This window comes from Lontra canadensis, unplaced genomic scaffold, assembly GCF_010015895.1.
Source record: "Lontra canadensis isolate GAN:19392208 unplaced genomic scaffold, GSC_riverotter_1.0 scaffold3, whole genome shotgun sequence".
NCBI lineage: Eukaryota > Metazoa > Chordata > Mammalia > Carnivora > Mustelidae > Lontra > Lontra canadensis.
Window position 1 is genome coordinate 53906127 of NW_022630997.1, and position 25771 is coordinate 53931897.

The following is a 25771-nucleotide window of genomic DNA, read 5'->3' on the forward strand; positions in this document are numbered from 1 at the left end:
CTTGAGTTTATTTTTGTATGTGGTGTAAGAAAGTGGTCAAGGTTCTCACAGACCTGTACCCCTGGAACAAATAATACATTATATGTTATTAAAAAATTGAAAAAAAAAAACCTCTACAAGTTACCATATGATCTCACTAACATGAGGAATTTGAGAAACAAGACAGAGGATCATATGGGAAGGGAGGGAAAAATGAAACAAGACGAAACCAGAGCGGGAGACAAACCATAAAAGACTCTTAATCTCAGGTAACAAACTAAGGGTTGCTGGAGTGCAGAGGGGACTGGGAGGGATGGGATGGCTGGGTGATGGACATTGGAGAGGGTATGTGCTATGGTGAGTCCTGTGAATTGTGTAGGACTGATGAATCACAGACCTGTACCCCTGAAACAAATAATACATTATATGTTAATAATAATAATAAAAAAAACCCCTACAAGTTAAAAAAAAAAGTGGTCCAGTTTCATTCTTTTGCATGTAGTTATCCAGTTTTTCCACTACCACGTTTTGAAGAGACTGTCTTCCCCATGAATATTCTCACTTCCTTTGACATAGATTAATTGGGTTTATTTCTGGGCTCTCTGTCCCGCTGATCAACATGTCTGTTTTTGTGCCAATACCAAGCTGTTTTGATTACTACAGCTTTGAAGTAGATCTTGAAATCTGGAATCATGGTGTTTCCAGCATTGTTCTTCTTTCTCAAGATTGCTTTGTCTATTGGAGGTCTTTTGTGGTTCCACACAATTTTAGGATTATTTGTTCTAGTTCTGTGAAAAATGCGGTCAGTATTTTGATAGAGATTGCATTGAATTTGCAGATTGCTTTTAGTAGTCCATACTACTAAAACTCTTTTAACTCTTCCAATGAATGAGCATGGAATATCTTTCCATTGTCTGTGATGCCTTCAATTTCTTTTATCATCGTTTTATAGTTTTCATTGTACACAGGTCTTTCACTGCCTTGGTTCAGTTTATTCCTAGATATTTTATTCTTTTTGGTACAATTGTAAATGGAATTATTTTTGTAATTTCTTTTTCTGCCACTTCATTATTAGTGTATAGAAATGCAATCAGTTTCTATATATTTTGTGTCCTGCAACTTTACTGAATCCATTTATTACTTCTGATTGTTCTTTGGTCAAGTCTTTAGGGCTTGCTATGTATACTGATAGTTTAACTTCTTCCTTACCCATTTGGATGTCTTTTATTTATTTTTCTTGTCTGATTACTGTGCTACAACTTCCAGTATTCTATGGTGAGTAAAAGTGGTGAGAGTGTCTTGTTCCTGATCTTAGAGGGAAAAGCTTTCGGCTTTTCCCCATTGAGTATGATGTCAGCTGTGAGGTTTTTTTTTTTTTTTTTAAGATTTTATTTATTTATTTGACACAGAGAGAGAGAGATCACAAGCAGTCAGAGAAAGAGGCAGAGAGAGAGGAAGGGAAGCAGGCTCCCTGCCTATCAGAGAGCCCGATGTGGGGCTTGATCCCAGGACCCTGGGATCATGACCTGAGCCAAAGATAGAGGCTTTAACCCACTGACCCACCCAGGCGCCCCTGTGAGTTTTTAATATATGGCCTTTATTATGTTGAGGTATGTGTCCTCTGAGCATGCTTTGTTGAAGTTTTTGTCATGAATGGATGTTGAGTTTTGTCAAATGCTTTTTCTTCTATCGAAATGATCATGTGATTTTTAGCCTTCATTTTGTTGATGTGGTGTACCATTTTGATTTGTAAATATTGCACCATCCTTGCATCCCTGGAATAAATCCCACTTGATCATGGTGAATGATCTTTTTAATGTATTATTGAATGCAGTTTGTTTATATTTTGTGGAGGATTTTTGTGTCTATGTTCATGAAGGTTATTGGCCTGTAGTTTTCTCTTTCGTAGTGTCTTTGTTTTCATAGGTAATGCCAGCGTTGTCGAATGTACTTGAAAGCTTTCGTTCCTCTTCTGTCTCTTGGAATAGTTTGAGGAGAGTAGGTATTAACTCTTCTTTAAATATTTGGTAGAATTTGCTTGTGCATCCATTTGGTCTAGGGCTTTTGTTGAGTTTTTAAATTTCTGATTCAGTTATTGGTCTGGTCAGATTTCTAGAGTTGGGATAATATTGATACTTCTTTCCTAAAAATTTGATAAAACTCATCAGTGAAACCATATGGGTGTGGAGTTTCTATTGTAGTATGATTTTATATGATTTTAGTTTCTTTACAAAAAAAACTCTAAAGATTTCCCTTTCCATCTTTTGTCAGTTTTGTGTAAGTTGAAATTTTTTTTTGAGGAATTTGTCCACTTCATCTAAATTTTCAATTTATAGGCACCGTTATTCATAAGATTCACTTATCTTTGAACATCTAGTCCCTAGTAATTATTCATAGTATTTGTAAATTGTATTCTCTGACTTTTTTGGTTTCAATTATTTGTGCTATATAACAAGTCACCCCAACATTAGTAAATTAAAATAATAAACATTTATTTATCTATGAGTAGGCCATTCGAGCTAGGATCATCTAGGAAGTTCTTAGAGTCCAGGCAGGTTCACAGAGGGGTCCTCTGCCTCTGGGGGTTGGGTGGCTGTTGGCTGGGAAATGTGGCTAATGCACCACACCTCTCTCATCATCTACCAGGCTAAGCCAGGCCTGTACACTGGCTCAGCAGTGTTCCTGGATAGAATAGAAATGTGCAAGTTCTCTTGAGGACTAGTTTTGGGATATGACAGAATTGCTTTTTACCCACATTTTTTTGACCAAAGTAAGTCACAAGAACAACCCAGATTTACAAGGTTGAAAAATAGACTTCGCCTCCAATTCCAGATGAATGTTGGGCAGGGGAGAATTAGCAACATTTTCACCATTTATCACATATTATGGTATACTATTTTGGACAAATTTTATGTGACTAGTTGTCTTATCAGTATTGCGATACAACAATCTTCATGCGTCCTTTTGAAATTTACAGAACGTTAAGTTTTTTGGTGTCTAATCAAAAGCAATGTCTTTACTCCCATTAACAGATAGGAAGATTGTGATTGTTTATGTGTTTTTGTTTTATACCTAATTACATATTTTGGTTATCAGCACAACCCCAAACCAGTGAAATTTCAAGCTATTTTTGGTCCATAATACTTTAAGAATTCAAAGTGTGGCACTGGTGAAAATTAACATATTGATTTGGGGCTTAAAAATAGGTTAAGTCTTAGGTATTTCTCAGCTAAAGATAAACTGTGGGTAGTATGAAAGGTAAGCAGTTTATCTTAGCACAGGTAGTACATTTCTCTGGGTTTCTCATCTTGTCTGTCAATAGAGCGATTCTTGGACACAGAAAATATAAGTAGAGTAGGACATGTGGTAATGCAAGTACAGTTTAATTCTACCAATCTCTGAGTATATATTTACATCTTGCTGTTAAGTCACATTTGTTTTACCTTTTTGGAAATTTAGCCTGCATTACTTATGTATGTGTGAACTCAGCAAGTGAAAAGAGTAGTCATTGATAGCATTGTTTTTCTCATGGAAAAATTGGAGGCGATCTAAATGTCTAATGGAATGGGGTTGATTTTTTTAAATATGATGATTCATCACAAGAAATACTATACAACCATTTGAAAGTTACAGAAGAGTATTTAGTGACCCGTTTGGATATTCATCATATATAGTTAGTTGATATATATTTAAAAGTAGATTATGAAGCTATTTGTAGCTTCATATATATATATATATATAACAATATATATATATATAACATATATAACAAAAATATTTTGTTTGGAAGCAGAATCAGCATTCATATTCCTTTCTCATAAGTCAGTATTCATGGCTTCCCAGGTCTTTAAAAGAATTCGGTTGGAAAGTCATAGTTAAAAATAGACACAGGTATTGTATCTGTGTTAAACTGCTAGCCATAATTCTGTGCTTTTCTTTCCTGTCTAACTGCTCAGCGACCTGACAGGGTAAATTGGTATTTCTACTTAGTAAATCTATTAGCGCTGATTAACTAAACTTTACTAGATTTTAGTACTATGGTTACAAAACCATACCAAACAAAAAGACCCCTCTATATTGAAGATTTTGATATATATTTTATTTTCATTGACTAGACTATTGGGACCAGTTTCCTTCTAGGAAATAGTTAAAGCAGCGTGCCATCTGTAATGCGCCAGCATGTCTATCAGGGGTATTGAAATTTTGTGGGACCCAAATTAAATTAGATTTACATTAAATACATGCTGGAGAGAATTTTTTAAGTAAGGCCAAGTGTTGTGAATTCACCCCCTCTTGCAGGATAGACAACAGTTCAAAAAACATTACTGAGGTGTTGTATCTCGTATGCCGTGGGCAGGCCGCAAACACATCTGGGTGTGCGGAGTCAAGTCCACGGTTTCTGGGGTGGGAGGATTTCTGGGGAAGCTTCTGCATACCTTAGGACCCGGAGCAGCTCTGTGCCTGCCACGCTCTTGTATAGGTAGCTTTTTCCAGTTCAACACCTGCTCATTAGGAAACGGACCAAGACTCCCCAAGAGCTCTCAGATGGCCTGAATTCTGTATCCCTGCCAGTCCACAGCAGAATTTAATAACAACCGTGAGGTGAAACTTGGGCCTTTCCTCAGTGCTAATCCCCAAAACCATCTGGCCTTTCCCTTTCTCTGAAAAACAGTTGAGTGTATGTGTTGAGGGGAAGGAGGGGGTTGGGGCTGGAAGAAGAGGAGCAGACCTATCATATGTTTCTTAAAGGACAATCCACTCTCTTTCAGAGCAGATAGAAGTCCTCAGAGATCATAGCTCTAAGCTTGTCTTCCATAGCGTCCACATCTTTGCCAGCTAATTGTTTGAAAATCACACCATTCATTAACTATTGACAAATGTCCAAGTTTAGTTCCTTTAGTGAAATAATGCCAAAAAGAAGCGTGTACATCTGGAATCATGATTCGGATGTTCAAAACAAAAAATTATGCATTTTCTCTTTAATTTTCTATTAGGTTTTCATAGAGTATTAGAAATAAAGCAGAGACTCTGTAAATATTTGTTTACTCATGCTCTACAAACAAATTGAAGTCAATTGGTAGGGAATACATAGACTACAATAGTAAATTACAAATAAAACATGAAACTTCCTCTGCCCTGACACTACCCTGGGGAGGAACTAGAATGCAGATAGTGAACCATGTGGCCTATACATTACATGGAGAATATCATGGTTTGGGTCTCTTTGAAGCCTCGCTCTAGGGTAAATGCTCCTCAAATGGAGGTATGTATGAGGTCCGTTGTTTTACTTAAAATTGTTCTTTCTCTCTCGTACTACTGAGCACTTAGTGAGTTTGGGTGTCATAAAGACATGTGGAGGGCGATGCTACTTCAGGATGAGGGGTACCAAAAAATAATTGTCAATGAGTGAATTAATAAAGAAATTTGATTGTCTGTTACATGGGTTAGAAAAGCCAATAGTAATATGTCTTTCTGTGACTCAAATGACAGTGACTATGTTCAGATACAAAGGGTAGATTCCCATGGGTACTTTTGCAAGTATACACATGGTCACATGTATATGTATGTACATGTGTATACATATAAATATGCCAAGCATCAGGTTTGAAGAGTAGTGTCCATTCACTCTTTTTTCAGAAACCCTCAAAACAGTGATGCCTTGGAAGAGGGGGGAGGTCAGGAAACTGTGGACCTTGGGTCAAATCCAACTTTGTTTTTGATTCACCTACAAGCTAAGAATGGTATTTACCTGTTTAAATGGTTGAAAACAATTCAAAAGAAGAGTAATCCTTGACAGCACGTGAAAATTATGTGAAATTCCAATTACAGTATCCATAAGTCAAGTTTTATTGGCTCCTAGCCACATTCCCATATTTACCTGTGGTGTCTGGCTGCTTTTGTGTTCCAATAGCAAAGTCGAGTAACTACAACAGAGACCATCTGGCCTGCAGAACCCAAAATATTTACTATCTGGCCTTTTACGAAAACGTTTGCCGACCCCTACCTTGGAAAATACAAAAAATGAGCAGGAGGAAATCTGCCTGAACACACACCTCCTCATATTTGAAAAGATCTATCCTCTACCCTGCCCCCTTTTTTTAAAAAGAGAAATTGAAAAAGGATAAGAAAATTGTTTTCAACTTTGATCTTTTAAAAAAAGGCCTCATAACTTATTTTCTCCATACGTATAACCCTATATCTTAAACATAGTATTTTGAATATCCAAGCTTCACTTTTTAAAAAATTGAAGTACAGTTGGCATGACAATATTCTGTTAGCTTCAGGGGTGCAACATGGCCATTCAGCAGCCGCAGTCGTCCCTCAAACAACACAGGTATGAACTGCGTGGGTCCACTTGCAGACTCTGATAAACACAGTACAGTACTGTAGATGTATTTTTCTTCCTTATGAGGTTCTTCACACTGTCTTCTCTCTAGCTTACTTCGTTGTTAGAGACAGTGTATAATACCTATACAAAATACGTGGTAATCCACTTTTAATGTTATTGGTAGGGCTTCTAGTCAATAGTAGGCTGTTAGCAGTTAAGTTTGGAGGGAGCCAAAAGTTCTAGGTGGATTTTTCAACCGTGCAGGGGGTTGGCACCCCAACCCCCATGCTGTTCAAGGGTCAACTGTTACCTCCGTTGCAAAGTGCTCCCCCCATAAGTCTAGTTACCATCTGTCACCATGCAGAATTATTACCATATTATTGATTATATTCCCTGTGCTACACTTTTTATCCCTGTGACTTATTTATTTTATAACTGGAAGTTTGTACCTCTTAACACCCTTCACCTATTTTATCCATCTCCCTCCTTCTCCCCTGTGGCCATTCTCTGTATTTATGAATCTGTTTGTTTGTTTTTTCAGACTTTACTAACCCTTGTGATGATACCCTAACATGATATAATAAAGGACAGGTAAAAAGGTACAAAGTTGTGAAACATACAACAGGAAGTTTAATTAGTCTAATTTATAAGTGTCCTTCTGAAGCAACATGAGAGGGAAAACCTACCAAGACTTACCAAGGTGTAGGACAGGTAGGAAGAAGACAAATCCTAAATTCACTTGGAGCCCCTGTGTAATGCCTTGTGTTTACATGTAACTGTTTTGTCTTATGTGATGATCATATTTTTTCATAAACATTAGCTATTGAAACATACTAGTAAGAAGCAGATGCTGTTATTTCCATCTTACAAGAGGAAAAGGCTATAAACTTTGCATGTAGCTCTTTCTACGGCAGTAAGTCAGTGCCAAATCCAAGAAAGTAAATTTTTTTTTCTTTTTTTGTCAGGTAGAAAATCTCTGCATGATTGATATGGTCCACAGTATGATAAATGATGACGTGAGTTGTAGTGTGAATAGTTGACTGATTTCCTTTACAACATCTGGCATAGTCCTTAGCTGTTACTATACTACCCTTGGCCATTGTTTATGACCTCATGAGTCAATGAAAAATTTTATAAAAGTAAGAACCTTTGCTTCCTCTTGTGTGCCACTCCATCCCTCATAGAGAGTGTTAGCAAATGATCATGGAGTAGGCCAGTAGATTCCTGAATTTTCAAATCCTATCTCTTTCATACCTTTGACCTTTAGTTTCCTCTTCAGAGAAATGTTTTGAAAGTAGACTTATTTTTCTTACATCTTGACCAGAACACACCCACAGTAGAAGCACACATCAGTCCATCATGGCGTCCTTATTGTAATTGTATTTCGTCATCACAGAGTCTGGGAGAGAGACTTTAGAATTCCTTACCCCCTTTTTTAGATGTTATTTATTTATTTGACAGTGATCACAAGTAGACAGAGAGGCAGGCAGAGGGTGGGAGGGAAGCAGGCTCCCTGCCGAGCAGAGAGCCCGATGTGGGGCTCAATCCCAGGACCCTGGGATCATGACCTGATCTGAAGCCTCTGCCACCCAGGTGCCCCTAGAATTCCTTTCCCTTTATTATGGGTATGGGAATCCTGAGGAAGGATAAGGGACTTCTCTAAAGTCTTACAACTCTATGTAGCAAAGTTAGGGGAGGAGCTATTTTGCCTTGCTTGCTTGCTTGCTTGCATTATCTTTCCTTTGGGCCACTTCAAATATGATTATGTATAAACATTAAATAACAATATCTAAAGAATTTCCTTTTCTAGAATGTTACGTTTGGCTATGAAATGAGATTTATCTCTGTAAGATGCATGGGAAAATTTATTACAGAGTGGATTACATACTCCTTCAATCTTATTGGAATAGTTATTTAATCATAAGTTAATAAAAGGTGATAGAAGCTATGATTTTCCAGATGGTGTAGGGGATAAGCAATACGAGAGCATATCTGTTGTTTATCTTTAGTAGTGAATATATCTGAAGTGCACACAGTACTTGAGAAAGTATTCACATTTGCCATCAGCCACCACAGTCGGTGTCTTAGTTTAGAGCTTATTTTGGGGAATCACTACCCTAATACAGTGAAAGGCTCATCTCTGTTGTCTCTTCACCATCTTGATTTGTTTTCCCTGGAGAGTCCAAGAGGGAAAGAAGCAGAGCATGAGCAATTACTCCCCACCTAGTCACTTGGAATTTGGTCGCACGGCTTTATTTTCTTCACAACACGTGTTGTTACTATCTGAAATTCTCTTCTTCATGCATCTGCTTGCCTGTTGACCCTCCTTTCCCATACTCACAAGAGTAAAAGCTGCAGAGTTTCGGGCCTCCTCGGTCTTACTCTGCATTGGTATCACCAGCTCCTGGACCGCAAAGGGAAATCCCACACGACTTGCTCAGTGCATGGGCAGTTGGCTATGTATTGAGAGCGTGAGGGACCAAATTGTGAAATTGTAAGTTCTGTCAATGGTGAAGAGAGATGTCATGGCTGGCCAAGATAGCAGTCTTATGAGATCTGATCTCTGTGCTCTATTTTACACGCCCATCTCTGCTTTCACAACATCTGTACGCGTGCTGGGATTGCTGGGTGACTTCTCTCTCTCTCCCATCGACTACTTGAGAGCAGCAACCAGTCCCATTCACCTGTGTGTCCCAGGTGCTGAACACAGTGACCAACAGGTGAACGGACGAGTCCATGAGTGCATGAATGGTTCTTTTAGCACAGGCGCCTGGGAACATACTACCTCTTTGTGCTTCGCCTTTCCAAATGGAAAGCGTAATGACTGACTGTTGAGTGTCTTCTCGTGCTCGTTTGCAGAAGTATCTGCCTTTGGGAAGATCATGTCTGGCAAATTAGGCTCTTTTTGCTAGTATAAGCTCTTTATATAGACAAACACTGTAGTGTGAGCCTCTCATATAATTTCAAATTCCTAATAGCCACATTGAAAGATCTTTACAGAAAGTTAAATTTATTTTAACGTATTTTATTAAATATATCTAAAATAGCTCCATTTCAACATGACTCAAATGTATACAGTTATTAATGAGGAATTTTACATTGCTTTTTCTAGTATTAAGTCTTGCAATCTGGTGTTAGTTTATGTCTTAATTTGGGTGCTAAATTATTGGAAATACTTGATCTGTATTTTTCCAATAAAAGTTAAAGTTGGAAAAGCAGATTCCCATATCCAGATTGTTCCAAACACGCTGCAGTGTGTATCTGAATTGAGTATGTTTTTAAATTTAAAACTCAGTTCTCCAGACATACTAGTCCTGCTTCACTCGCCACATATGGCTGGTGGCTACTGTGTGGACCAGCACAGATCACAAACTCTTCTTCAGTATACCTTTCCTCTGCATCTCCCTTTATTTCCACACACCCACAACCTTCTGTCCCTTCAAGTCCTAGCATTTTGGATTCGTGAGAGGGTGGGTTTGAAGTCCTTTGGTTCAGCCACCCCCTTCTGTATGAACAGGGGCCCCAAGAGGAAGTGACTTGTTCAGTATGCTTCATTTGCTCACCGCTCAGTGCTCTGCCATGCACCGCCAGTCTACTCCTCCGGTCAGAGAGGGAGCAGGATGTGCCTGCATGGGTCTTCCATGAAGAATGAGGGATCCCCTCCTCCCTGCCAGCCAATGTGGCTGTGGTGGAGACACCTGGGGAAGCCCGTCCCTATTGCACGTGTGTGGTGGCAGAAGCAGCTGGCAGCCTGGGGCCAGCCGGCTCGGCAGCACTGAGGTCAAGCTATCGAGCTGGCCGGACCATCTCCTCCAGGGATGACGGAGGGCAGACGGAGCATGGACACGGACAGGCCCAAGGCCAGCACTCACAGATGTGAAGATGCCACCCCACGAGGGTGTGGGAAGGACCCCCAGTCTTTCAGTGTGGTCCAGCTAGTCATTTCTTTTCTTTTTTTTCGTTTTTCTTTTCTTTTCTTTTCTTTTTTTTTCTTTTCTTTTCTTTTCTTTTCTTTTCTTTTCTTTTCTTTTCTTTTCTTTCTTTTCTTTTCTCTCTCTTTCTTTCTTTCTTTCTTTCTTTCTTTCTTTCTTTCTTTCTTTCGCACTTCATGTGTCTAATCTGAAAATGAAGACGAATCTGTGACTATGAGTTGAGAATTTTCCAGGGTGCTTTTTCTGTCATGTATAACCATTAACAGGTTTAGTGCTTTTCTTTCTTGTTCCCCACGTTGTTCAGAAACTGCTCAAGGTCTCTTGACATCATCCTTATCTAGGATGCCAAAATTAATGAAATGACGATGGATCCATTTTTCTTTGTGAAGGAAAAATATTTTGACTCATACGGTGAGCCTGCTCTACTTCTGAGAAGACGGAAGTGGGTGCAGCATGAACAGTTTTTGTTCCATCAAAACACACACTTCGCTTATTACCGAGAACTCGGGGTGGGTTTGGGAAGGTACAGCCTCCCTGGCAGGGGAGAACACTCTGTTCATTTGTTTTCTTTCTGTTTTCCGTCCTCCATTTTTCTTCACACTCCCCATCTTCCCCTTCTCCACATCACCGTGTAACATTTTTTCCAAAGGGCACTTTTACTGTAACTTCAAAATGACCAAGAAACAGTATCCTTTTCATAGAACTTGCATACATTGTTCATGTGTCCACCTGGCTCACCACTGTGGAGACACGATATAGAATGACAACCAGAGGGGTCAAGTTACTAATTGGCTGAAGTAGTAGAGTTGGTCTCAAAATCCTGGCAGGGTGTAAGGAACTTCACTTAAACTGTGAAGGAAAATCCCCCTCCCTGGCATCTCAAGCCTGTAAAACATCCTAATGAGTTGACTTGATTTTGTTTTCAGTGGGATTTCAGTCAGTTACAGATTTTTGGTTCCCAGATTTGAAATTATTTGGGATCTAAACGTTATCCCCAGTGCCAAGCTAGAAAGTTTGAGTTTTACTTTTTTGTACTAGTTTTATGCTGTAATGCTCTGAATAAAATTTGTCACTTCTGGTAAGAAATCAGGAATTATTTGGGGCAGAATCATAAGGAGAGTTTTTGACCTAAGTTCTGGTAATTAAGGTCCAAGCAAGGAAAAGGCCAGGACTCCTCCTTGCTGGAGGATGCTGGGTTTTCAGATTGCTTGGCCAAGCTGCCTTCTGCAGGATGGGTAGGGGGACATAAAGCGGGGTGCTAGGATACCATGCCTTTAGTTCCTCCAAGTGGCTCGCTGTTATGTTGATTATCATTGCCTTTCCTATAGGACATGGTCAAAGAAGGATTTCTGCTGCTAATAAGTTTGAAAGATCACTTTTACTTTATTTTTGAAAGGATGCTTTAGGAATTCCTGTAGCTGGAACTTTTATTAAACCAGAACAGATTCCCCTCCCCTGCTTCCCTAGAGAGAAGTGTCTTAAGAATAGTCTTTCTTTAACTTTCAACAGCTTTGACATTCCATGCCCAGGCCATCCTCATCCTGTGTAAGTTCTGTCTCGTACATCTTCAAGGCCAATGCCAAGGAGTGGGACTGGAGAAGTTCCCATGTATGTGGGTGGTAATTGATGCAACCGGACCCTGCATTTCCTTCCTGTTCTCAGACACTGGTCACCCTGCTCAGAGACACACTCTTGTACCCGCTGCACCCTCTGTTTTCCTTGGAAGATTCATACTAATTCTATAACCTTATAGAAGAGAGCAAACTCTTGAGACTTAAGTGGAAAAGTTTTATGAATCTTCATAGACTTCAGAGACTCAAGTTTTTAAAAATTATTTTCGTGTTTCATTTTCAGCTCTTATAAATAGCTTGCTTTCTAGAATTATTGATAGAACTGTCAATTCAGGTTGGGAAGGGAAACACCTAGTGTTTGTGGCTATCATGCATAAATGTCTTTGTGTGGAGAATAAGGACACAAGAAGCTGGAGAGTTACCTGTCAGGTTGTAGGCTGGGAAGGGAGAAGAGAACTAAGACATTAGCAGTATAACAATCAAAATCACAGACTCACAGGGCTGCTTTCCTTGGTGGTATTGCTGTTTAAAGTTCTTCTGGCTTAGAAATGGAGGACAAAAGCCCACATGCTCTGTAGGAAAGAAAATCTAAACAAGCCTTAGAATTTATTTTTGATGGGTTAACAACTTACTGGGATACTCCAAAATCCAGCATAACACAAAATGTATGGTAGGGCAACATTAAAGCTGTGAAGGATTCTCAACTTCTGAGTAATTTGGGGGAAACAAAGAATGATTCTAGTTTTAAAAAACACCTGTGGCCTGTTTTCCTAATTTCCAACAATGCTTTGGCTGATAGAGATCAATGGGAAAGTATAGCTTTACAGCCCCAGCCAAAGAGGTACTCTGATCAGGGATACTTATAAATATATTTTAAAGTATCATTAGTGTCTATAAAGGAAGAAAAAAGGGTCTAGGAGCCGGTGGGAAACGAGCCAGTTCTGTAGCTGGCTGTTCTCTTCAACTTGCTGAAACTAAGGAAAGGAAAGTGTATGAATTTTCCTCAAAAGTACAAGATATTTTATATAAGGAGAGACTATACAAAAGTTCCAATTTTTATTTTTCTTTCCTCCATCCCATCTATTCCTATTACAATAAAAAAAATTATTGGTAGAAAAACCACTTATTTTTATTACTAAGATCCAACTGTGATTTATCACTTTTGGATCTGAGTCTCATTTCATTCCCCTCCTTTATTTTCTCCTCTGTTTTGCCAGCTGATGGTTTGGTAGGCAAAGGAGAACCTTTCCAGACGTGGAGATGGTTTGTGTGGGGAAGCAGCCCATGGACATCAGCGCACGCAGTAGGCCTCTGGGAATGGTTTGACCCATGTGATTTTCTAGTGGTTCACAGGGAGTCACAGGGAGAGGAGTGTGACATTCACCCGCGGCCGGGCCAGAAAGCCATGCGCCTGCCATCTTTCTCTTCCCATTGCCTATTACTGCCCACCAGAGGGTCAAGAAGCACCCTACAGGGGGATGGGGAGGAAGGTCTTTGATCTCCACGTCTGAAATGTAGTGAGTGGCTGTTGTTTGCAGGAGCTCACACTGGAGGTTCTTTATTAAGCAGTCGAACAACAGCTCCGGAGAACGCCAGCCAGCTCTTCAAGCGGTGCCTTTGGTCCTCTTGCTCCAGCTCTCACGCATGTTAGCCGTCAGCCCTGCAAAGCCAAAAGGACCAATCTCTAAAGTTACAGACTCCTTGAATTGGAAGAAGCACACGGACATGGCCTCATGGTATTGGAAGCAAACATACAAAGTCTTTCCAGGGGAACATTATCTCCATCTGCACCGCCCCCCATTCTAACCCCCACCAACCCCGCTCATTTTCCTGGTGCATTTAGGGTTTCCTACCAGGGCTCAAGTGTTTTAGGTCCATCCCGTGTACCATTCAATTCAGCCATTTCTTGCTAAATCCGTGTGAATCCCCTGTGTGTATACGTGATTGTGACTTAGGCCATTTCTTCCAGTGTGTGTCCTGGCAGAAGCGGCCCCAGCAGGCCTGGAGAGCGACTGCTGCTTCACTTCTCCATCATGAATATTCAGAGCCTGCAGTCAGCAGGGACTCAGGTGGCAAAAATAGTAAGGTGATTGAAGCAAACCCTAACATGAAGCCAGATCTCCATGTCAGTGTCTCCGAAACCCTGATCGCTGCCCAGATTGCCCATCACCCGACCCGTGGACCACATGAGAGGAGAGTCCTGGGAAACTCCTCTGAATTGGGCATCTGTTCCATACACCAACATGCTCACGTCTTTCTGTATGATGTGTTGTAATCAGCGTGTTGTTTTTAAAAGACAACAGGCCCTTCTGTAGTCCTCTCCCATAAAATGCATTTAGGCCCATAGTTCAGCATAAAGGATGCACTGTTGAGACCAGCAATGCATGCATTGTTTTCCCCTGTAATGTGGTCAGGATCTCCATAGCGAAATGTAGTGTATTTTGTGAAATCTTATTTTATGTGTTTTGTCCCCATCAGCAGTTAAAACTCAAGTAGGAACGGCTCCATTCTATTACGGGTTAAATTATGCTCGGTGCAGAACTAGTGGTGATGTATAAATTGCAGCTCTGTCTTTTTTTCGAAGGATTCTAAAATAGGTTTTCAGAATTAGTACTGGATTTTCGCTCCTGCATGTGTGGTGACTCTGGATTTTTTCCCTTCAGAGAAGCATCCTTTGCAGCATTCCCCCTTCCGAGGAATCACTTAGACACTTCCAGCTGGTGGCAGGGGACACAGCCATAATACAGCTTCCTCTGTCCCAGCTGTCTTTCTCACTACGATAAATGCATTACGATGGCCGCACTCTCGTGTAAAGGTTCAGGTGCAGGAAGGTGGAGGATGAAGTCTGGGAACCGTCTTTGGGGTTTTTAAAAGCTTCAGCTTCTACAGCATCTTTTGCATTTTGCATGTCTTCCTGCTTCTGGTCAAAGGTTTCTCTCCAGTGATTGGAATGCTGCCGTAAGCCTGGCTAAAGGTGCCCGAGGAGATCACCTTCTACGAGGAAGCCCTGCGTGCTTGAGAAGCTCTTTTTAAATGCATTATGGCTCATGCAGCCTCCCAGTTAAAGAAAAACAGGGATTTAGAAATCAATGCTGAAGAAGAGACTGAGAAAAAAAGGAAACACCGCAAACGGTCCCGGGATCGGAAGAAAAAGGTAGTGGTCTCTGCCAGAGCATATATCTTGCGTGGCATCTTTTTGTTTTATTAATCTCCTGGCGTCTGTTGGAGGCATGAAGGGCTGTTTTCACGTGCTGTGTAGGGGATAAATTGGGAACAGGTGATGAAGCCCACCGGTCTACCCCCGGCCGCAGGACAGGCGAGGCAGGGGGAAGGCTGCATGCCTGTGGGGGTGATTGCAGGGCTGATGCGGAAGGTGCACCTCCTCCTCCTCGCAGGGGCTGGGGCATGCCGGCATGACACAGAAAGGTGTTGCCAGGGAGTTAAAAGTACTTTCTTCCTGGCCCCGTCAAGGTTAAACGGACTTCGGGGACTTGAGTTTGAGGGAGAGGCCGGAGAGCCGGTTTTTGGACTTGTTAGAGGTCTTGCTCGTGGAAAAGGAGTTTTTTGTGCTAGAACTACTGTCACTTGTGTGCGTTTCTCGGGCAGATCTGTGACCTTAAAGACGGAGCAGAAAAGTCATTTCCTGCTTTGCTTCCCCCACCCCTCCTTTCTTTCTTTCCTCTTGCCTCTTATTTCTCTAAGGTGCTTCTAGTTAGCTTGTGCAATGGAAATAAGCTGCCAGAAATCACTTTCTTTTTTTACATGAAGCTAAAATCACTGAGGTTTGTTTTTCTCGGCTGGGGGAGAGGGATCATCCTGAATGCAGGAATTCCCGTGGCCCAGCGGGGACCTGAAGCCTTCCTCGATGATTGCTTCTGATTAAAGCTTAGGCATTGATCATCCCCAGCTGATATTCTAAGGTGGCGGTGGCGGGGAGGAGGAGGAATATTCTAGGTCAGTGGTGTTTTATTACCACCTGAGAGTACTTACTGAGTGTTTAGTGGCTGTGCCCTTAAATATGACTCCTAGGTACCCTGTGGGGGGTGAGGGCCCAAAGCACTTTCCTTCCATGGCAATTAATAAAAATTGACTAAAACTCTGTGATCTGAATACGAAAGTTGGGTCATAAAGCATTTTTATGTCTCTTTGTGAGAATTCCCAAGGGAAAGATAATCTTAATTCGCTCTGAGCAGTGATGCATGTACCTCGTAAATGATTTCATCCACCACATGTGCCTCTCCTCAGGGGTGACAGGGTGTATTTTTGGTGCCTTTGCCGTTTTCTTCAGGGTTAGGATCTGGAAAAGGAGCCTCTGCCTTTTGTTACGTGGCAGATTTGACGAGATTGGGTTTGGAGGGCTACAGTTGCTTTGCTGCAAGGTGGTAAATATAGAACATTCCCCCTTATAATATTCTTGTAAATAAACTTCTTGACTGCATTTTCACAAAAGTACGGACTCAGAAGTGCATGTTTCAAAGCCTTGCACAGCAGAGTTATGGAATTGCCATATTTGGCTAGGTTCTGGTCTAATTGTACCGTGCCAGGTTGTCTGTGGTTAGGTCGCTGTTGAGTGCCCCCTCTCCACACATCTTTGCCCACTCCCACAATGGTAAACTGTCTTCTAAGAGCCATGGGGGAAGGTAGGTGTGTTTGTATAAAGATACAACGTCACCGTTGCCGTTTATACTCTGTAAGTGTTGTTGGCTGAGCCGGCCTTATGCAGCACACTTTCCTGTGGTGATGACAGGCCTGCTGCCGTGGGGCCTGGGCCCCTGTTTGACTTGGAAGCAAAATCGGGAAGGAGTAAGGCAAAGGGAGCTTCTGGACTCACTGAGCTGAAGCAAATGCTTTGTGGACCGAAGTGCTTTGTTATGAATACAACAGAGTCTGTCCAGTGTAAATCTCTTAGCAACCAGAAGGGAACATGGAGAAATATCAATATCGCTATGTCAATGTGTAAGCAGATTTAAATGTTTTGTTCTCAGGACAGTCACAGAGTTGATCCAGAAAGTGGCTCGGGGATGACACTTTCATTGCTGTTGTACTACTAGATTCGTGACATAGTACGATATGTATATTCCCTCTCAAAGACACATGTATTTCAGGAGATTTAAATATTCCCATTCTAGTGATTTCAGGGACTACTTTCAAAATATAAAGTCAAGATTACGTGACTTTGAAGACATAATCTAGATTCTTTTTTCTGTCGTAGAGCATATCTACCACTTACTCTCTATAAAGTGAATTGTTTTGACTTGGGCTTTCCTTTTTCTTTTTTTCCCTAAAGATCCTAATTAAGGCTCGTGGCTTACTTTGCTCCATATTATAGGTCCCATGTCGATTGGAAAAGCTGCTTTTATATACTTTGCAGGTTATTATGGGATTCATTGCTCTTGCTCATATGTAGAATATCCTGTAGGACCTTTTAATTACATTAAAGTAATAGTGAGTATTCTCCTAAAATCACAAAATGGGAAAGCTTAAGAAAAATGTAAAGAGTATCTAATTTGTAAAGTAAGGAATTTCGTTCATGGTACCCATGCAGTTCAGGTCTGAGCAAGCTCAGGGTGAACCTTTCCTGATTCTGTCCATATGGCATGACATCACACAGTATGGGATATTACTAAGTATTATAATCAAATCATAATACATGCATAAAATCAACACTGCATTCACATTTCATCAGTTTTTTTTTTTTTAAAACCCACCTTTGGTCTGTTAAGAATATTGATAACCATGAATAAGTGATTACCAATCAAAAAAATAGGAAACTTCTAGGAATTTATAATGCCTTGCATTTTAATAAGGATGTGTTTTATTCTTGCTGTAACAAGTTTAGTGTCAAGAAAAAGATCTTTCTATTGTTAAAGGATATACACCTGAATGGATGAACCTTTAATCTTTTTATCACCGGTTTTTCTGACTTAAAGCAAAAAAAAAATTACAATAATGATAATAATAATCCCAAAATCTTTTCATGAGTATTTTGTTTAAAAGTTGCTTTTTACTACATTACGAATCTCCCTGATGCAGACTTTCCCATTGCTCTTCCCTGATAGATTTTCCCCTTCCCTCTCTTCTCCTGATGGGCTGCTAAGGCTGGCCATGAGTGGCTGGCGTGCCTAAGGTAGATGGAGGGTCTTGGGTGTGTTCATATAGGCTCCATGCCCTGGCTGAGCAAGTTGCAGAGAGGAACTCTTTATATCCCCTGCGCTGAGCAAGGTCCTGGCCCATGGGTAGTAGTCAGTAGGTGACCTAAGCTACTACCATGGGTTCATGAGGGTTAGTCACAAATGCTCTCAGGCCCACACTTTCCTTATTGCCTCTGATGGGGAATTACCTACGTATTTTGCCTTCTCTCCGTGTAAACTATAAAATACATTTCAGTGATATGGGGTATTATGAGAATTGACCTTAACTTATTCAATGGTTTTCTTAATGTTCACCGGTATGCTTGTATATATTTATACACTCTATGAAAAAACAAACAACTTTAAGGTGTTCTAAGGAAATGTACACTAAAAAAGGAAACTTTCATATATGTATGATATATGAATGATATATATAGTATATGTATGATATATGTAGGATAATATATACTGGGATAAAGTGACAGTTAATTTTATGATTAATATCTTTTCTAATTATCGACGTCAGACTCCTACAGCTACTGAGTGGTAGAACAGGAATGAATATTCATTGCTTCATTTTTGGATTCATGCAGTCGGTCAGTAGATGTTTATTGCATGACTTCTGTGGGTCTGGCATGGCATCCGGTTGTGGAGGCAAAGCTAAAGGACCCAGAGAGGCAACAGTCTAGTAACTCTCTGCAGAGAGAGGAGAAAGATCCGAGCACCATTAATCCCCCTACATAACATATGGAAAGGGAGCCACACAGGAGCCCACAGGAAGACTCCCAGTTTAACCCAAATGGGCTCAGAGAAGGTTCTTGGTGAAGCTGAGCCTTGGAGGAGGAGTAAGCAAGATAGGCAAGCAGGAGTCCCATGCCCAAAGTGGTGGAAGTAAGAGGGAACATCGGGGTGTGTGAGAAAAAACATAAATAAGGAGCAAAGAGGACAGGCGTGTATGGCAGAAAAAGTAGCTGGAAAAGCAGCCCAAAGCCAGGTCCTGAAGACTTTGTCTGGGGCTGGAAATCACCCTCTCGAAGGAGAGGGACTCGAACCAACTTGAATGGTGGTGGAAGGCAGGGAAACCAACAGCTGCGTGGTTTCGAACCGTCCCTCCGGTGGCCGTGCTGCAGACAGCCGGCGGGCTGGCCGTCCGGAAGTGCTGGTGGTGATTCAGGAGTGAGAGAGGCTGAGGGGCTGAACCAGGGCAGAGACTGTGACAGTGGAGAGGGGGTGTTGCATCCAAGAGATATTTAGGGGAAGACTCAACAGAACTTGGCAGTGGACTGGATGTAGGATGTGAGAGGGAGAGATCGGATTCTAGCGTAACTGCCAAGTTCCTCGCTTGAAGCGGAAGATGAATAATTAAATTTCCTGGATTCATGTCTTTTCTCCCAGGACATTTATTGACCACTTAAAATGTACCAGGTAGGATTTTAAATTGCTTTGTAGGTGGAGGCTCACTTAATCTTTACACAACCCTACAAAGAAAGTATTTTTATCATCCCCATTTTACAAATGAGGAAACAGAGGCATGAGCCCATTAATCTGTTCCTGTACTGCTTAGTGGTACATCTAAGATTCCAGCATGGAACATCTAACTCTAGCTCGTGCTCTAACCTACAACACAAAACAGCATATGTAATTAATATTTTCACAGCTGTGTATCAAAATGGACTTGATTCAGAGAATCTTCTAAGCGATCAGCTACTTCCTAGACACTGGGAACCTCAAATAACAAGCGTTATATCTCTAACTAACCCACTGCAGTATGAGCAGGGTGTCTGGTTTTCTTCTCCTCTGTTAATAGACTTTTTAGAAAGATTTATTTATTTGAGAGATGGGGAGGGGAGAACACGAACAGGGGAAGGGGCACAGGAAGAGGGGGAGAGAAGAGAATCTCCAGCAGACACCCTGCTGAGCATGGAGCCCAACATGGGGCTCATTCCCATGACCATGCAATCACGACCTGAGCCAAAATCAAGAGTCAGATGCTTAACTGACAGAGCTACCCAGGTGCCCCCCCATCCCTGCAGTAGATTTTAGTGTTTTATCTGAATAATTTCTTTTTTAAATTTTGAAAATAAATGGACAGTCACCAACACCAGGACTTCACATCCTCAAAGACACGTTGCTATAGTCTCACGGTGTCTTAGGTGCTTACTGTATACCCAGTGATGTGCGGCATGAGTCCTATGGATCGTTCTACTATTTTTTCCTCACAGCTTCTTTATGAGACTGGCATTATTTTCATCCCCATTTTTTAAATAGCTAAATGAAGACTTAAAGAGAATAAATAACTTGCCTGTGGTCATATGGCTCATACCTGTTGGGTCTACACTTAATCTTGGGTCATAGGCCCCATTTGGAATCTGTATTTAACCACTGGGTTTATTGTTTTGTTTTGTTTTTTTAAAAGGTTTTATTTATTTATTTGACAGAGAGAGACACAGTGAGAGAGGGGACACAGAAGAAGTAATGGGAGAGGGGAGAAGCAGGCTCCCTGCAGAGGGGGCTCAATCCCAGGACCCCGTGATCATGACCTGAGCCAAAGACAGACATATAATGACTGAGCTACCCAGGTGCCCCACCATTGGGTTTATTGTAATAAAAATCTGGCAGTCTCTTTTAGGATTGAAACAAAGTAGAGATTTGAGAACGAATTTCAGGAGACATGAACAATTGAGTGTTACCTCTTGCTATAGATGCTTGGTGCTTCCTGACATTTACAGACCTTCTCAATGCCTAGTTTCCTATGCATCTATGGCACTCATGATGCAAGATGCCAGGAAGGGGGAGGTTTGGGACTAAAGTGACTAGACCTTTGAGGGAGAGGATTGTGTGGACCTGTATTAGATAAAGGGAGCCTACTCCGTTTCCTGCTTTGCTGAGTATGTGGACTCCAGATGTCTACAGAGTCTAATTTGTCTGTCAGCATCCTTGATATTCTGCAGTATAATCATGAGCTCCCATGTATCTCACTCAGGAGACTGTGAGTCCCTTGAGGGCAGAGGTGGCATCATATCACCTACTACCAAACTGGGGCTTGTGGAGTAGGTAGTGGATGGGAGGGAGGTGGACAGATGAGAGGCAGTATCACGCAGTGACTAAGAGCATGGACTGTAGAGTAAGAGTGTCTGAGTTCAGGTGCCAGCGCTGGTAGCTAGTGTGACCTTGGGGAAGTTATTTAACCTTTCAGTGCCCCAGTCTTTTCACCTGCAAAATGAATATAAAAATAGTACATACTTCTGTCACAGGGTTGCAATGAGAGTTCAGTGAATTAGGATTAGAATGGTGCTTGGCAGAAGCGAGGGCCATATAGTTGTAGTTGTTGCTTTTGTTATTGATACTCATAAGGAACAGAAGAGTGAATGGACTGTTTCCAACCTGAGCCTTTAGAGATTGTGCCAAGTCATTTCACTGAAACCAGGCAGGTCAGCTCCCTAGGAGCACAAGCAGTTGCTGCCCCATCTCCACGCTTCCTCCATTTGGAAGAGGGTGGATGGAACTCATAGAAAAGTTGTAAGCCTTTGTCCTTTCACATTCCATGACATTTAGGAATAAGGAAACAATTAAATAAAACTTGTCTGCTGATTGGTTCTCTATGCTTTCTGTTCCTATCATGATACATTTTTTAATTCTCGAAGTCATATGTTCATTTAAAAAAAAACTTAATCTTTCTTGTTCTTGATCAATTACCATTATAATCAGTGCAAGATCATGTTAGTCTAAATTATACATTTATTAATGTCTGAATATGTTATTTAAGATGTTGTTAGTTTTGTCAGCAACATTCTATAGCTATTGAACTGTTTCTTCATACTCTTCAGGTTCGTGGTCTTTTCTGTTTTTTGATTTGCCTTTGACAAGGTGATAGAGTTCTGTGTGTATGTGTGTTCTATTGAAACACAATATGGAAAAACGTTTGTTTTCAATAGATATGCTTGTGCTTTATAATTTTTGTAGTTATATTATTAGAAAAAAATTCATCAATCGTATCACATTTTACCAGTATCTATTCATTTAATAAAAATGTACTGTGTACCTACGTTGTGCCTGTCACCATGCTGGGGACTGGTAATATAAAGGACTTGTAGACCCATCTACATACTCTCTCTCTCTTTTTTTTTTTTTTGAGATTTTATTCATTTATTTAAGAGAGAAAGAGAGCACGAGAGGGAGGAAGGGGGAAAGGGTGGGAGAGAAGCAGTCTCTCAGCAAGGAGCCTGATGTGGGGCTTGATCCCAGGACCCTGGGACCATGACCTGAGCCGAAGGCAGATGCTTAACCAACTGAGCCACCCAGGCACCCCTACCTGCTTTTTTTTTCTTTTTAAATATTTAATTTATTTACTTGACAAAGAGAGAGAACACAAGAAGGCAGAGAGGCAGGCAGAGAGAGAGGGGAAGCAGGCTCCCTGCCGGGCAGAGAACCTGATGTGGGGCTCGATCCCAGAACCCTGAGATCACGACCCCAGCCAAAGGCAGAGGCTCAACCCACTGAGCCACCCAGGCGCCCCTAACATATAATATATTACTTGTCCCAGTGGTACAAGTCTGGAATCATCAATCTTACATACTTCACAGCACTCGCCGTAGCACATACCCTCCCCAATGTCCATAATCCAGCCACACTATCCCTACCCCCTGCCCCCCGCAACCCTCAGTTTCTTTGGTGAGACTGAGAGTCTCTTATGGTTTGTCTCCCTCCTGCTCTTTTATATTCTGCTTGTACTACACGACGCAGGTAGGGATGAAGGACTAGAGGAAAAAAAATAGATTGGGGGGCGGGGCTGGGTTATGCTAACACTATGCCAGAGTGTTATCCACATGTTTAGAGGCTTTAGCCTGAGCTGAAGTTTGTTATGCCACAGAAATAACTGGTCTTGGAATCAAGCTCTGTGTGGTTCTAAGTCCTTGCTTGGGCTATCAGAACCTCTGTAGGATAGATTTTTTTAAAGGGAAGTTCTTACTAATACACATCTGTGGTGAATTCTTATGTGGTGAGAAGAATAATCACTGTGGGAATGTTAAAAGTTATTTAGTAGCTGAAATTTTATAAATTATTTATCTTTCACTGCAAAATGTAAATATTGTCTAAATCATTACACTTAAATTAGTGTACATTTGAATTAGTGCTTATTTATTTTAAAGATTGTATTTATTTATTTAAGAGAGATAGATACAGTGAGAGACAGACCAGGAGCAGAGGGGAAGGGTAAAGGGGGAAGCAGGCTTCCTGTTGAGCAAGGAGCCCGACTCGGGGCCAGATCCCAGGACCCTGAGCTGAAGGCAGACACTGAACTGACTGAGCCCCCCAGGTGCCCAAAATTAGTGTGCATTTAAAATAACTTAAGAGGAATCCAGTCATTGAAACAAAGAGTTGTTCACTTCTGTCAATTGATGAATAGGTTAAACATTGATGATGTCTAAATACTATGTTGCACTGTCAGTTGTATAATCCAAATAGTATCCTAAAGAAAATACTTGCATAGGGGCACCTGGGTGGCTCAGTGGGTTGGGACCTCTGCCTTTGGCTGGGGTCATGATCCCAGGATCCTGGGATCGAGCCCCATGTCGGGCTCTCTGCTCGGCGGGGAACCTGCTTCCCTTCCTCTCTCTCTCTCTCTCTCTCTCTCTCTCTGCCTGCTTCTCTGCCTACTTGTGATCTCTGTCAAATTAAAAAAAAAAAAAAAAGAAAGAAAGAAAATACTTGCATAGAAAGGTAACATTTGAAAACAAGGAGTCTGCTGTAGTTTTACCCATGCTGTGGTGTTTCTAGTTTGTCTAAGTTAAAAGAAGAAGAATTGAAAGCAAATTAATAGAGACAAACCCAGACCTTTTACATAGAGTTCAGATTTTTTCTGGTGCTTATCCCCTTCATTGAAGATTATGCTGTCCTGGACCCAAAGTGGGATCATGAAAAAGAACGGCCCATCATTGTCAGATCTAGGAGCTGCCTGTAAAATGTATAGATTTCAATTTAGATTTAGTTGGGTCCAGTAACTTATTTCTCAGTTATAGGTGACTTTCTACAAATTAGGATCATATCATCAGTTCTGTCTGAATTTACATGAAGCTCATTAGAATGGATAGAGACTAACATTCTTACGTCCCAGCTCCATAGCTTTCCCTTTGGCAGAACAAAAGCCAACCAGTACCATCACCACGGGAGTGGAAGGGTATGTGGACTGTGTGGAAAAGAATGGGAACAGAGAATGTGTCCATAGAGGGTTGGAAGTAAGTCCAATTGGAAGCCAGTGACACTAAAATGTTCATAAGCTATATGCAGGTATCCCCCAAAACTTTGTAGTTTCAATACTACCAACAGCATTATTTTATCCTAGTGAAGTACGGTTTTCTAAGAGGCCTATACAATTGAAGAGGGTAGGAAAATACAGTAAATTTTGTTAAGTAGAGGATTAAAAACAATAGAGCAGTTAAGCAATAAGGAGAAAGTTACGGGGAGGGGTAAGGGTTACAAGCCACAGTGATGGAAAGAATGAGCTTTGGGCCTTGATAAGAATTCATATCACAGGTGCCACTCATTAGCTCTGTGGCCTTGAACTAAATTTCGTTGGGTTTAAGTTTCCACATTGTTCAAACCAGGATGTTAGTCCTTTGCTTGTGTACATACTGTAAAGAGTAGAAATGCTGTAAAGGCGTTTTGCCAGGTTCCTGGCATAAAGGGAGAAGTTAGCAAGGGCTTCCAACCTCCCTTCCGTGGAGCATGGGCTCTCACATGTCAACCAGTGACTGGAGCCAAGAAGCAAATGGACGAGCTGAGTAAACGAGGGAATGCTTTCAAGGACTTTTATACCTAGCAAGCACTCAGAAAAGTATTTGATGGATGAAATTTTACTAATAAACTGGTATCCTCAAAAAGTCATTTGAGCCCGGCAGTTCAGTTCTTTGCAGACATTTTTTTTTTTTACAGCCCTCAGGGAATTAAATCTGTCATTTTGAGAAATAGTTCCAAAGACTCACATGTTAAATACATTTTTCCATTCATTAACACTCTTATTAATTAGCTTCTCTCAGTAGTTCAGTGCTAGGCTAGGTAGATATTAGAGAAAGCTTAAGAATCATATGTACAGATAGAGGAAGTAGCAGATGGTTCTTTCAACAAATGAACATTATTTTGCAGACTTGGGCATAAATGTTGAAATATTTAGAGGGAAGAAAAGTATTTGACGGGGGCTGAATGAAAGCAGTCTTCCCTGGGTAGTTTATGTATTTATTGAAACAAAAATATTAGCTATGCAATACGTCTGTAAGATCTCTACACTTCAACACCAGTCAGCTCTCACCTCCGCTAGCTACTGTGGCCACCAGAGGCATGGCACAGTTTCAGGGTCGTTGGGGACCTAGGGAAGAGTGAATGATCTGGCCAATGTGGAATTATCACCGTCTGTACCTGGTTTCAGATGCCAGAGCGGCGTGTGGACTGTCTTCTTCCCAGTGCACCCCCTTCTCTCTCCGTCTCGCAGACTGCCACTTCTGACGGCCCCAGCAGCTTGCAATCAAACACAGCATGTTAGCCTGCCCCGGACCAAACGGGCCCGTGTAGGTAACTGCCACTTAGAATTACCAGTGTGTTCAGACACCCCTCTTCACCCTAAGCCAAAGAGAAAAAACGGAACCTGAAGCCCGAATATCTCTCATTAGACGTTTTTGTGGTAGACTCTCAGCGATTTTTCACTTTTCAGAGAAGGGCAGTACAGAGCGATACCTAACAGCAAAAGTATATGGAGAGGAATGTACCTTTTCTTTTCTTTCTTTTGTTGAGCTGTAAATTATTGAGGAACTAGCGTGGGCCAGGCACTCTCTGGAA

At 41.2% G+C, this 25771-nt stretch overlaps 1 protein-coding gene across 12 annotated transcripts in view; it reads left to right on the forward strand.

Moving 5' to 3' along the window:
- The window catches only part of ANK3 (ankyrin 3), a 670144-nt gene that overhangs the window by 318032 nt on the left and 326341 nt on the right, over positions 1–25771 (forward strand). For 4 of the 12 annotated variants that reach the window (XM_032842415.1, XM_032842423.1, XM_032842430.1 and 1 more), the window contains exon 1: positions 14270–14964. The exons of 1 other annotated variant lie outside the window; for it this stretch is intronic. In XM_032842415.1, the coding sequence (XP_032698306.1) occupies positions 14851–14964 (114 nt within the window). In that variant the 5' untranslated portion in view covers positions 14270–14850. Of the gene's footprint in view, positions 1–14269; positions 14965–25771 lie in introns of those variants that run through there. 7 more of the 12 variants (XM_032842453.1, XM_032842476.1, XM_032842456.1 and 4 more) reach the window with 5 other exon arrangements.